Source organism: Mirounga leonina, unplaced genomic scaffold (assembly GCF_011800145.1).
Source record: "Mirounga leonina isolate KUSES-001 unplaced genomic scaffold, KU_Mleo_1.0 Mir_108, whole genome shotgun sequence".
Taxonomy (NCBI): Eukaryota; Metazoa; Chordata; class Mammalia; order Carnivora; family Phocidae; genus Mirounga; species Mirounga leonina.
In genome coordinates this window covers 5304390-5318620 of record NW_023270237.1, presented here as the reverse complement: position 1 = coordinate 5318620, position 14231 = coordinate 5304390, and the positions used below count along the sequence as shown (strand labels likewise).

At 37.8% G+C, this 14231-nt stretch overlaps 1 protein-coding gene across 3 annotated transcripts in view; it reads right to left on the bottom strand.

Annotated features, from left to right (window-relative positions):
* The window catches only part of LOC118019692 (receptor expression-enhancing protein 3), a 99180-nt gene that overhangs the window by 9977 nt on the left and 74972 nt on the right, over window positions 1-14231 (bottom strand). For all 3 annotated transcript variants that reach the window (XM_035019110.1, XM_035019119.1, XM_035019126.1), the window contains 2 exons: window positions 13959-14072; window positions 2080-2227 (listed from right to left, as the gene is read on the bottom strand). In XM_035019110.1, the coding sequence (XP_034875001.1) occupies window positions 2080-2227; window positions 13959-14072 (262 nt within the window). The remainder of the gene's footprint in view (window positions 1-2079; window positions 2228-13958; window positions 14073-14231) is intronic.

Below are 14231 nucleotides of genomic sequence, written 5' to 3'. Positions count from 1 at the left end.
GGGACTCGATCCCGGGACTCCAGGATCATGACCTGAGCCGAAGGCAGTCGCTTAACCAACTGAGCCACCCAGGTGCCCTACATGTACGTCTTAACCTTTTAGGTATTTTGATGAAGGGCTTGAGACAGAGTTAGTGTAACTTCATTCCCTACCCCATCTTCAAAGTCTAGCAATTATTTTGACACCCTTATTTAATTCTGCCTTTCCCCCAGCGACCTGAAGGGCATCATCCTCATTTGATAAACTTCCATGTATATCTGGACTCGTGTTTACATAGACTATCTATAATTATCTTCTCTTCAACTATTCCTGTTCTGGAACCTTACTACTTTTTAAAAATATTTTCAAGAGAGAATGTTTTTGTTAAATTTCTTCCTTAGGGAAGAAAAGCTCAGAATATATACCATTCTGTAAGAAACTTGGAACTTGGGCAAAGTAATGCATATTAAAATTTTAATTTCATAACTGAACAAGTCCCTTTTTTTGTACTGCTACTACTTACTTCATATCTCTCTAATCTTAAGTTATTTTAATTTTCACGGCTTAAAATTTAACAGAAGAACTAAATAGCACCTTACTATCTTAAAATAGTCACATCATTTTAAGTTTAATAGATGAATATCATAAAGATAGCTATGGATTTTCATATTTATAATCATCTTTTCATTTAAATATCAGAATATCATTCTTAGCCAATTCTAAAGTATAATTATTAATAAACCGCTGATAAAGGACTCAGATAACTGGTCTAAATCCAGCAAAATATATACAGTAGACCCCATAATCAAAACCAGTATACCCAATTTTTAAACGTGTATTAAGAAAATGCCTATATTGGAAACTACTTTTACACTGTTAATGTATTGAGGATAATGGTTCAAAGTTCAGTGGTTCTCATTCTTAAAGATATTACTACCTTAATCAATGGCCAATGCTTAATTACTACCTCTTACGTAGCAGCCACCCACTTTGTAAAGTTATTCATTCTAGAGAGAACTCAGAAGAAAGTTCACTATTTTTTCTATATAGGAAGGAACTGTTATTTTACTTCTCAAATTGGTTTCAATATAAAGGACGATTTTTAACCTCCCTCAAAAGAAAACTACTTAAAAAAAAACATTGAATAGCCTTGTATCTTATGGACTTAACAATATATTAATAAGAAATGTCGTGAAGATCTTAATTTTTAGCTGAGCCTTGAACTAAAACTTTCTTACATGTGATAAAATGACTAAGGAGTGATGTCTTTTTATTTATGTGTATATATGTATTTTTTAAGATTTTATTTATTTATTTGAGAGAGAGACAGATAGTGACAGAGATAGCGAGAGAAAGCATAAGCCGGGAGCAGAGGGAGAAGCAGGCTCCTACTGAGCAGGGAGCCCGATGTGGGGCTCGATCCCAGGACCCTGGGATCATGACCTGAGTTGAAGGCAGACGCTTAAACTGACTTAGCCACCCAGGCACCCCTATGTGTATATTTCTAAGATCAGAATAATTTGTTGAAGTTTTAGAACATATCACCTCTGCCATGCTCCTAATTTACATTAGAAATACCTATAAGTTAGTTCTTGAACGAGAATATGTTATTCCAACATATTTCCCATTGCAGTAATCCTGTTTACAAATGGAGTCATCCTTTGTCACCCACTTCAAACGTTTTATCTTGTGAGTCAATTATCCTTATTTGTTCATGGCATTTACAGTAAAGAGTGTTTAAAAAAAAAATAGTAAAGAGTGACTCCTTAGATGTCACTACACAGTTTGAGTTGAAAGAGGACTAATCACTCGTGCCAGGGTGGGGAGTGGGCGTGGCCACACCGAAGGCTTCTAAAAACTCATGATGGCACAAGAGGATACTGTTACTTTCTTAGTTGGATGATCTCTAGAGTCAACAAAAGGCAAGCATTAACTTTAGAGAAAACTGAGAGAAAGACAACTTCAGTTAAGTGTAAATTCACAAACATCAGCGTAAATCGTGTCTACTCAAATTCAGAGTTACCATGTATTATTTTAGTACCCACCTGGACTCAAAATTCCAATTGTGAAAGAAAAATATATCAAAACAAACAAGCACACCTGCTGATTCACCGGAGACTGATTTACTTTTCTTTTTTGTTTCTTGTAGAGGTTGGAATGGCCTTTGTCCCACAGGCTCATCGCCCTGGATAGCTGTTAGATCATGCATACTAAAACTTCGTAAACGTTCGGTTATTGCTCCTTGGCTCTATTTAACAGAGAAGTGATAGATCCGAGAAAAAAAAAAAAAAAGACTTTAAAATATTTCATATGCTTACATTTAAATTTCTCCCAACATTTTATCATGAGGTTGACTGATTTTATGAAACTTTCAGAAAAGCTGAAAGAATAGCACAGTGAACAGCCCTAGATTGTTCATAGTTTGCTTTATTTTCTTTACCACACATCTACCATCTATCCATCCATCAACCCACTTTTAAAGTAAGTTCTAGACATCAGTATATTGCACTCCCAAACATTTCAGCTTTGTAATTTGTTTTAAATGTAAAAAAACGTATGACGAGCGTACCCTCTGAGCAGACAGCATCCGTATTTTGCTCTCTCCTAAAACTGGCACTTCGGGGCTTATGATTTAGAAGTTTTTAATTTTTAAAAAAATTTTTTAAAAATTTTATTTATTTATTTGACAGAGAGAGAGAGCACAAGCAGGGGGAACCCGATGTGGAACTCGATCCCAGGACCCCGGGATCATGACCTGAGCCGAAGGCAGTTGCTTAACTGAGACACCCATGCGCCCGATTTAGAAGTTTTTAAGGTAAAAGACATACTGTTTAAATTTTTTTTTTTAGATTTTATTATTTTATTTGAGAGAGAGAGAGAAAGAGCGTGTGTGGGGCGGAGGGGCAGAGGGAGAGGGAGGGGGACGGAATCTCAAGCAGACTCCCTGCTGAGCACAGAGCCAGATGCGGGGCTCAATCTCACAAGCCTGAGATCATGACCTGAGCTGAAACCAAGAACTGGTAGCTTAACGGACTGAACCACCCAGGCACCCCAAAGACATATTGTTTTAAAGATAAGCTAAGTCAGGAGTGGTAATGACTCCACTTAGTACAAGGTACAAAAAAATTAAAAAAAAAAAAAAATTAAAAGCCAAAGAATCACAAAATGATATTTAGTTAATGAATTCACTATGTGGCAAGGCATATCTACTACTATGCAATTTGACTTTAAGTCTTTTTATTTATTTATTTATTTTAAAGATTTTATTTATTTATTTGAGAGAGAGAGAGAATGAGTAGGGGAAAGGGCAGAGGGAGAGGGAGAAGCAGATTCCTGCTGAGTGCGGGCCTGATGCGGGACAATCCCAGGACCTGGGATCATGACCTGAGCAGAAGTCAGACGCTTAACTGACTGAGCCACCCAGGCACCCCTGACTTTAAGTCATTTTAAAGCCTTAACAATATGATAGACACTGGGCACATGTGGGTATTTAAATTTAAATTAACTAAAATTAACAATTTAGTTCTTCAATTGCACATTTCAATGCTCACTAGCCACATGTGACAAGTGGCGACTGTTTGGATAGCACAGACAGAGAACATTTCCAACACTGCAGAAAATTCAATAGTTTTCATCACTGCCCAGCTCTGAAAGGGACATTTCTGAACTTTACAGACCTAACTACATTTTTTCCCCAAATATAAAGGAAAAATTAATTTCTAAATTACCGACTTAAAAAATTTGCATAGCATACAGATGACTCATTTCTTCTGTTTTAAAAATATTCTTCTAAAGGTTTTTTTACTATTATTTCTTCTCACACGTGTGAATTTATGATTGCCTCTAGTTAGAATTGTACTGTAGAAACTCATCCCTAATGGTGCAGCTCTCAGTTTCTAGATTTCAAAACCTGAGGCACTATAAACATTTAGACTTTACTGTATTTTATGCTGAAAAAAGATCTTGATTCAGCTACTCTGAGTTAGTGATATCATATTATGTTAAAACCAAATGCCATTTCTATACCCCACTTAGGCTCTGTATGTCTGCCTTTTTTTAAACTGTGAAAAGAAACTGTTAAAGGGTCTATATTCTCAATAAAAATAATTGGGTTCCACATGTCTTTATACATTCTTTTTTTTTTTTTTAAAGATTTTATTTATTTATTTGACAGAGAGACACACATCAAGAGAGGGAACACAAGCAGGAGGAAAGGGAGAGGGAGAAGCAGGCTTCCCGCGGAGCAGGGACCCCGATGTGGGACTCGATCCCAGGACCCTGAGATCATGACCTGAGCCGAAGGCAGACGCTTAACGACTGAGCCACCCAGGAGCCCCTGTCTTTAAACATTCTTGTCATGGTTTAATCCATTATACTTTCTTCCTCTTAATCAGATATCATTTTAAAGATATAGGGGACAGAAGACATCAGAGATGCACTAGAAGGAAGTGACCAGCGCACATCTGAAACAGACCCTTTGTTTTCTCAGAACGGTCATTCTCTTTATCCCATCTTTGTATTTCTGGGCCCCCTCCCTGCAATTTTTGTCTTTTTACCTTCTGCCAAACAGATGACAACTGGCATACACATCTGTGATGCCTGCTACCAGACTCAGGTGCAATTTCCAAGGTGGGCTGTGACTACCAAACCCTCCCACTCAAGAAGGAACATCTCAGAATGCAAGTAAGTCAAACTGCCACTGAATCAATCTAGCACTGTATCATCTACAAACTTTGGTATCTTTAACGAGTATGATCCACAAATTACTTAGAGCATACCTCACAAATGAACTCACACATTCTTGTCAGTTCTACTGTTGTGCTGTGTATACCCTGTCTACAGAGAGGGCATTTCAGAAACTAAAGGAGAGTGGCTAATTTTAGGCTTCTTCCATTCTCCTAGTTTACTGACTGGTATGGCCCTGATAGTGAGCATGTAATAAGTAAACTAAATGTTCTTTTGATGCCTCTTCTTTTTCATTGCTCTTGACTGCTGGAGAGTTCTCCATAGACACTGGACTGCAGAAGCAGAGGCTGGGCAGGGAACTGCAGGTGTGGTCATGGGTTCACACAGGTAGACCACACCATCCACCAGGGGTTTGCTTCAGGTTGATTAAAGGTGAGCACTGACCAACCCTGAGGTATCTGGATTTTAACGGAATATTATCAATATCCTCAAGGGTTCAAGGAAGGCCAAGTACTGTAGGGAACAGCGAGAGGGGGCTGTGTACACTCTTTGAGGACTCCCAACACTTCAACAGCCATTACCGCCTCAAAAAATTGGGTTTTCCACTGTATATTTTCTTATGGGCCCAGAATAGAACGAATGTGGGAAGAGAGAATTAATACAGTATTGTGAACTTCAAAAACATTACATAAATTCTAAGTCTGTAACCACTTTATTTTTTTTATTGTTTTAAAGATTTTATTTATTTATTTGACAGAGAGAGACACAGCGAGAGAGGGAACACAAGCAGGGGGAGTGGGAGAGGGAGAAGCAGGCTTCCCGCAGCAGGGAGCCCGACGCGGGGCTCCATCCCAGGACTCTGAGATCATGACCTGAGCTGAAGGCAGACGCTTAACGACTGAGCCACCCAGGCGCCCCAAGTCTGTAACCACTTTAAAGTGACCAATGTGACCACTTTAAAGAAGTGTAATTATAAAATAATCACATTTAAAGGCAGACCTATTCCCTCCAATTTTTATATCTTCTGCACAAAAAACCCATTAACAAAGAAATTATGTTTAAAATAAAATGTTAAGTGGAAACCCCCCGCCGCTGACCTCAGAATTCTAAATCACATCCACAATATGGTTGCAAGTATGTAGTATGGTTTAAGCAGACAGGGAGAATATGCAAAAATGAAAACAGTATGATGTTGAGGCAGATGGGATGGGTGATTTTATTCTTTTTCTCAACAATTTTTTCAATATTACAAAATTAGAATTACAGATAGATGGTAAATTATAGATAGATGGTATAGTGAAGTTTTTGTTTTTTTAGATTTGGATACTGTTTATTATAAACTGGATGAGATCCTGATTTCCTTTCATTTCTTCCAATGTCTGGCTACAACTCTCCAAGTGAACATTTTCTATTTTTACAGTGAAGTTTTAACTGTAATGTGTGCACTGTAAGAATTTCTGATCTATTTCCTGCTCATTTCTCCTGTATCCAATCCCCTACTCCCATAATCAAAAGAAACACTGTTTCTCTATTTTGAGGGCACAAATAGGGTGTTATAGTCACTTGTCAGTAACAATGCTAAAATGTATTGAGGTTTTGCTTAAATTAATAATGCTTTATTTATTTTCTTCTATTTGGTTTATATAATATTAAGCCAAAAGTATAAGAAAAACGCAGAAAGGTTCTAGTTCGAAGAGGAAAAGATGTGTGGAAACGGCACTTTTGGTCATTAGTCAATAAGGAGGAAGGGAGTTCCCATCTACAAGGTAAGTCAATATTCCAGATTTTAGATCCCATTCTCTACAGAATTGTATGTACACTGCTTATGTTAAAATTGATCCTAAAAATCAAAGAGAAAATAACAGAAAGATTATGATGAGAACACAAAAATCAAAGTAATTAAGAACTATTTTGCAGAATATTTTACATTAAAACTGATCCTCAAGTAGCAGGAGTGTCCTAAACCCTTCAGGTGACTCAAAATTCTTAGGGTTTGAATTTGGATAGGCCAAGACATCCATTTAAAATGGGAACACTTGTAGGAGCTGACTGGGTTGGGCCCTTGGGTTCAGATCTAACACATTCATGCTCTGGGAAAGATTCTTCAGCTGAGAAAAGGGACCTTGTATGTCTGACTAATTCTAACTGTTACTCTCAAAGAATTCTGCCTTTGTTTAAATACTTCATTTCCTGGTTAAACACTATGTTAAACTTATTATATTTTGTGTAATAAGGGGAATTTACCATGCTTATCAGCATTTTAGGATAAAACATTCAACTGGGGTTCCTGGGTGGCTCAGTCAGTTAAGTGTCCGCCTTTGGCTCAGGTCATGATCTCTGGGTCCTGGAACTGAGCCCCAGGCCGGGCTCCATGCTCAGCGGGGAGTCTGCTTCTCCCTCTCCTCCCTGCTTGTGCTCGCTCTATCGCTCTCTCTTTCTCTCAGATAAATATATAAAATCTTGAAAAACAAAGAGCTTTCAACCTATTCTCTTCATATTTTTAATTAAGAGTTTAAAAACAGGGGTGTCTAGGTGGCTCAGTCCATTAAGCCTCCGACTGTTGATTTTGGCTCAGGTCATGATCTCAGGGTTCTGGGATTTGGAACACCGAGTCGGGGCTCTGTACTCAGTGGGGAGTCTACTTGAGAAATCCCCCCCTCCCCCGGAATGCTCTTTCTCTCTCTCAAATAAAAATAAATCTTAAAAAAAAAAAAAGGAACTTAGAAACATAATCAGTAGTCTTTGTAATCTTACAACCAATCTCCTACAGAATAATTCTTACTATACTGTTCAATAATGAATAGCCATTAAGCTCTATTTCTTGTTGATCTTTGACATATTACATTAAAATGCAGATAGGGTTAGTTTCAAGTTTTTAGGGAAATCTCCTTTTCCTCTAAGGACATTTGAGAATTAATCTGATTAAGCCTAGAATGGAACTGACTGCATTTGTATTAAGTGAGTAATATATTTTAGTGGTTTTAAGATTAAAGCAATATATATTTATCAAAGGACATTTGTAAACAGAGGAAAATATGAAGAAGAAAATAAAATCATTTGTAACCCACCACACCAACACTTGTCTATACATATTCATATATCCTTTTACCTTTTCTGACTTACACTTTTTTAGATTAAGCTTTCTCAGTCTCAGCACTATCACTGTTTTGGGCTGGGTAATTGTTGTGGATCATAGGATGTTACGCAGCATTCCTGACTTCTAGCCCCTAGACACAAACAGCAGTGCCCCTCGCTGTCAGCTGTGATGACCCAAAATGTCTCTAGATGTTGCCAAATGTTGCCTTGGGGGCAAAAATCCCCTCCCAGTGAGGACCAACCACTGTTTCAGAGCTATAAGAGGTTTTAGAAATCAGGTGCTTATATCAATTTCTTTGATTTATAGGTGAGAAAATTAATACTTAGAGATATCAGTGCAGATGGTCTGCCCAAAATCTCATGACTAATGAGGGCAGAATCGGGCTAGAAAATGCAGGTAACTAGACTATTAATAAATATTCATTATAACATTCTGCTTCCTTAGATTGTAGGGAAAATAGTATGACCCTTCTTTCCATTGTCTGGACAAATGCATGATACAAAGCAGCTGAATATCCTCAAATCCTTTTACAAACAGAAAGCTATTAAAGCAGACAGCAAGATGTCAGGATTTTGACCTAATCATCGTCATTTATAGTTTATATTATCGTCATTTATAGTCTATTAGATTTTAGCAATTTTACCTGTAAGGCTCTAATTTCTGTGATAATTGTTTTTTTTTTTTTTAAACAGTATCTGCATTCACCAAGAAAAGGCTGCCAGAGAAAATTCCGAGATGGTTAATATGACTAAGAGTACTTTTCTTCCTCTTTTATCTGTGTTGCTCATCTTAAAAAGCCACCTGCATTTCTCATGTGAAAGCTATGGAATGTTGAACATCCTCAGCAAAATCCTTGAAGGTCCTTCATATGTTTATGCTTTGCTCAGCCAAAATAAACTTGTACACTGACCTTGCGAACAGATGCCTGGTAATGAGGTCATAGAACTGAGTAACATTTTCAGAAAATTGCTTTATGGTGTAATAAATGTTCTGATTAGATTCCTATTTTCATCTTTAACATGCTCAGGTGGTTCAACCTGGGAATCCTAGTCAGGGGTATTACCGATCTTTAAAGGTCACAACCAAGAGTCCAATCATTTTTAGCCTGAAAGATATTTTTAACAAACTATAGGTTGTAAAAATCTTAAATTAATTCTCAAGCCTTACTATTGGCTTTCTTGAAGTTTCTCCTTAAACTTGACCTATTTCCTATTTCAGTTTCAATTTACTCATTAGTGTAAGTGTCTGGTTCAGTGATTTCTTCCATCACAGTGCCTTTCTTTGACATCTCCAGAGATGAAACTAATTTCACTTACACGAAAATAGGCACAGTACAACTTGAGGCAAATAGTGTTAACATAATGCTATGTTCAGCATATTTAATGACCATTTCTAATGAATAAAATCCAGGATGGCTGAAGCCAACATACACTGTGTTCATGCTGAGGATAGCAAGGGCTACCTCACACACAGTGATCTTGATAACAAAAGGACCGCCACACCACATCACAAACGAGAAGGGAAAGTTGCAAAATGAATTCAAATTATGGGACATGTGTCTGATTTGCAGTGGTAACTTAGATGATTCTTACGTTCTCTATTTCCAGCCTTTGAAGTGGGGAGGTGGTTTTATGATGCTAAATATACAGATAAAAACAAACAATGAATCACAAAGAAGAAATGCTTTTAAAGCCTTTCTGAAGGAAAGCATTTCTGTGAGCTAATGCTTATTTTAATAATGGGAGGGCAGGGGGAAAGCTCTTAGCAACCCAAGATGAGATACAATTTTCAGTTAATGAAAACAGACACTTAGCTAGAGAGCACCCTGTCAGAGTAGGGACTGTGTCTATTTTGCCCACGGCTGCATGCCCAGCACCTGCCATATAGTAGGCATTAAACAAACCGATGTTGAACAAATACACAGGATGCTAAACACTGATCACAGCAAAGGAGAAAATAAAAATAGAAGAGGATAGAATGAGGATAAGATAATATAGTGGGGATTTCTGATTCCCCACATAGAGGGTTTGGAAGTAGTAACCGTATGTCCAAGTAAAATAAATATCCCATGAAATGGTCATGGTATGTAGGAAGGTGTCTCACAGAATAGCAGGACTAGAAACGATATTTTAAGTGTTAAAGTGAGGAGGAGGGGCGCCTGGTTGGCTCAGTCGTTAAGAATCTGCCTTCGGCTCAGGTCATGATCCCAGGGTCCTGGGATCGAGCCCCGCATTGGGCTCCCTGCTCCGTGAGAAGCCTGCTTCTCCCTCTCCCACTCCCCCTGCTTGTGTTTCCTCTCTCGCTGTCTCTCTCTCTGTCAAAAAAATAAAATCTTTAAAAAAAAAAAAAGAGAGGAGGAAAAACAGGATTTGTATGCTTTTGTTTCCCAGAACAATGTTCTAAAATGTCCATATTTTCTAAGCAATGTTTCAAGCTGAAATCTAATTTTTAGTTTTTATGCCATAGAATCATACTGAATGATGCTTTTAAATATGTAAAATCCAGAAAGCATCCTCTTGGGGGGTATAAGACCTGTACCAGTTGACCCCTGAACAACGTGGGGGTTCGGGGCATCAACTCACTGGGCAGTAAACAATCTGCGTCTAAGTTTTGACTCCCTTGAGATTTAACTAATATGCTTACTGGTGACTGGAAGCCGCACTGATAACACTTGATTAACATGTACTTTGTATGTCATATGTATTGTATACTGTCCTCTTATAATAAAGTAATCTAGAGAAAAGAAAATGTTACTGAGAAAATCTTAGGGAAGAGAAAATACATATATCCAGTACTGTACTGTATTTATTGGAAGAAAATTGGTATATAATTGGATCCAACAAGTTGAAACCCTTGATTGTTCAAGGGTCAACTGCACTTCATTTGTGAAGTCAAATAAAGTTAAATTTTATTAACAAAAGAAAGCAATAAGCTTTCTTGTTCTCCTGTACACCCTCCTGCAGGCACCATTAAACCCTCTACTTTCCTGTCTGGCAGGTGAGGATTTTCTCTCTTCCAACTCCTTCTCTCCTTCCCCCATTTTCCTGATAGAGCAAAATCACAGTTGTTCAATCTACAGTCTGTATTCTCAGGATTATGATGTACATGCTGTTTGCTGCTGGGCCGAGTCATGCTCCATTATTATATTTCCTTTCTTATATAACTTTATTTCCCAGAGCTAACAATTATCCCATTTTTTAAGTATTCACTTGATTAGTTGTCCTTTGCCCTCTGTCTCAACACTGCCTCCAGCACATTTTTCATGGTGAGTAGTGTGTCTTCTGACTGGTCGGAGCATGTACTAACTAGTTTAAGTATCATCCCTGCATAGGATTAAACCTATTAGATAATCTCCTCCCCGTGCTTTTCCCTGCGATCCCTGTCCTGGCACCCTGCACCCATCACATCCCATTTTGGCCAGGTGCACTCTGGACTTGCACGTTTGCACATTTATCCTGGGAAGAAGTCCTGTCACCTTCCTTCTGTGTTGGACCCCCTGTCTCCTAGATCCTGTGGGTTTCCTTTTTCATGGACTAGTCCCTAATTTTGGCAGAGCACATCTACCCTGACAAAGAACACACAGGAGGTCAATTTTGTGACTTTACATGCCTCAAAAAAAAAGATTTATTCTAAGCTCACACATGACTGACAGCTTGACTCTTATAGAATCTGAGGGTAAAAATCATTATGTTTTCATGGATGGTATTATTCTTTGGTCTTCAAGCTTCCATTGTCACTATTTAGAAATTTAATTGCCATTCTGATTCTTGATCATCTGAATGTGACGTACTTTTTATCTTTGGAATCCTTAAAATTTTTTTCCTTCTTTCTCGTGTTTTGGAATATTCCAATGACCTTGCTCACAGTCGGTCTTTTCATTCATTGTGCTGGGTACTTTACTTAGTGGGCCTTTTCAATCTAGAGACTCATGTCCTTCAGTTTTGTGAAATATAATTGTATCATTTCTTTTTTTTTTTTCATAACATTAGAAATATATATTTTGTATGCAGTAGCCTTGGGTTAGGGTAGAAAGGATGAATGAATTCACAAATAATTCTCAGAATTGGTGATTTGGACCAAGGATCAGGCTCCAAATCTTCCTCCTTTAGGTTGAATCCTGGCTCGACCACTTCCTGAGCATAGGCAAGTGTATTCTTTTCTTTGAGCCTCAGTTTGCTGTTTTTTTTTTTTTTTATTATTCTTATGTTAATCCCCATACATTACATCATTAGTTCTAGATGAAGTGTTCCATGATTCATTGTCTGTGCACAACACCCAGTGCTCCATGCAGAATGTGCCCTCCTCAATACCCACCACCAGGCTAACCCATCCTCCCACCCCCCTCCCCTCTAGAACCCTCAGCCCGTTTTTCAGAGTCCATCGTCTCTCATGGTTCGTCCACCCCTCCGATTTCCCCCGCTTCATTCTTCCCCTCCCGCTACCTTCCTCTTCTTTTTTTTTTTTCTTAACATATATTGCATTATTTGTTTCAGAGGTACAGATCTGAGATTCAACAGTCTTGCACAATTCACAGCGCTTACCAGAGCACATACCCTCCCCAGTGTCTATCACCCAGTCACCCCATCCCTCCCACCCCACCCCCCACTCCAGCAACACTCAGTTTGTTTCCTGCGATTAAGAATTCCTCATATCAGTGAGATCATATTGTATCATTTCTTTGATAACTGCCATCTGTGATTTCTTGTAGAATTCCTACTTGTTGAATATTAGATCTCTTGGATGCTCTTTTATAGTACATGTGGGAATCAGGCATGTATTTTCATTAAGCAAGAAATAAAAAGGAAATGAACTTTTTTTAAAAAATGGAAAACAGTTCTTCAATAAGATGAAAATTTTACTATTTAGTATTCGTTTATATCTATACTAATAAAAGAAAAAGCCTTTAAAAGCCAAGTAATAGGCGAACTATACTTCACTACAATGCTGATAGTTAATAATCATTAATAATACAGTTGTCTTACATGGCTAGGGCTGCACAGTTAGTAAGTTTCCACTTAATTCTTAATGCAACACTTCTGGGTATATAATTTGAATATAATTTTGATTTTTAATTTTGTTGATCATATTAACTGTACTTGAGCCAAAGATCACTCTGAAAAATTAAGGATCATTCTGGAAACCCCATTTAACATTTGACATCCCTTCACCATTACTATTATATAGAATCACCACTTAATTATAATATTTATTCCCATAGCATTGGTATTTTGGTTTAAGATAACCAAGTTGAAAAAGCCTAACTCAAAAGCTGGAATACTATTTAATCTCAATTTAACTTAATAGCAACAAACTCAATGTCACTTGAGAGAGAGAGGGAGAGACATGTATATTAACGTTCATTGGAGTTCTACTATATTTTGGCAACCACTGTGCTTTTGTATATCCTCTCACAGACAGGTATATTCTCCCACGTTATACATGAAGCAACCGATGAACACAGAGATTAAGTAAATCACCAACAGTTATCTAGAAAGTCACTCAGCATTTTCTGGATCTGAAGCCTGTTTTCTTTCCATATACTACGCATCAAAATCAATTATGCTACGGTATTTAAAATAAACCACATTAAATACTACATGCAAAGAAATCCAAAAGCCATAATGTGAGTTTTCACAGAAGGCATACATTTGATAACTTCACTTGCAAAACACAACACATGACATTAGTAACTGGCTAAAATCTCAAGTTTTAAGAACAGAATTTTTTCATGCCTTATTTTGAATAATCAGTTACCTCAAATTGGTCGAAGTAGGGGTGCAGGAGTAAGCCAGAAATCCTACCAAGATATTGCCATCGAGAGAGAGAGAGAGAGAGAGAGAAACACCAGAGACAGGGAAAGAAAGAATGGGTCATCTTTACTAAAGGTAAACCTTTCAACCTTACTTTAAGGTTATAAAGTAGGAAAATTACGACAAAATGACATCTTCAGGTATGTCTTTCTATATTAACTAGCTCTCATTTTGTGATCAATTAAGACTTTCAAAATATTGAGCAGTTACAAAATACATGCGTTAAAATGTTTTTTGAATTATCCCCTTGTTCTTTCCAGCTTTACAAAAATAAGCCGAAAGCAAAATTCTGCCAAAATTTTATAATGATCTGGAATATAAAGCCACCTGACTTTGTCCCTTGGCTTTAATCTGACACTGGGCAAAACCTGGAACTGCACAGTTACCTTCACGGCTGCAGTGACCGCAGCAGTGGCTGCAAAAGCCAGTCCTTGCCGGCCGAAGCTGACCACCGTCTCGTAGCCCCGCTCCTTGGCTTGGACAATATAGTCATCTATCTCCTGGGGAGAGACAGACAGACTCACAGGTAGAAACTTTATTTGACCAAGAGCGTCAAGAAGCCAAAAACAACCACCTTCCCCCATGAAATGATAGTTTCACTCGTTTTACAGCACAAACCATTCGATGATGTACATTTCTAACGAACGACTTGTAGAAAT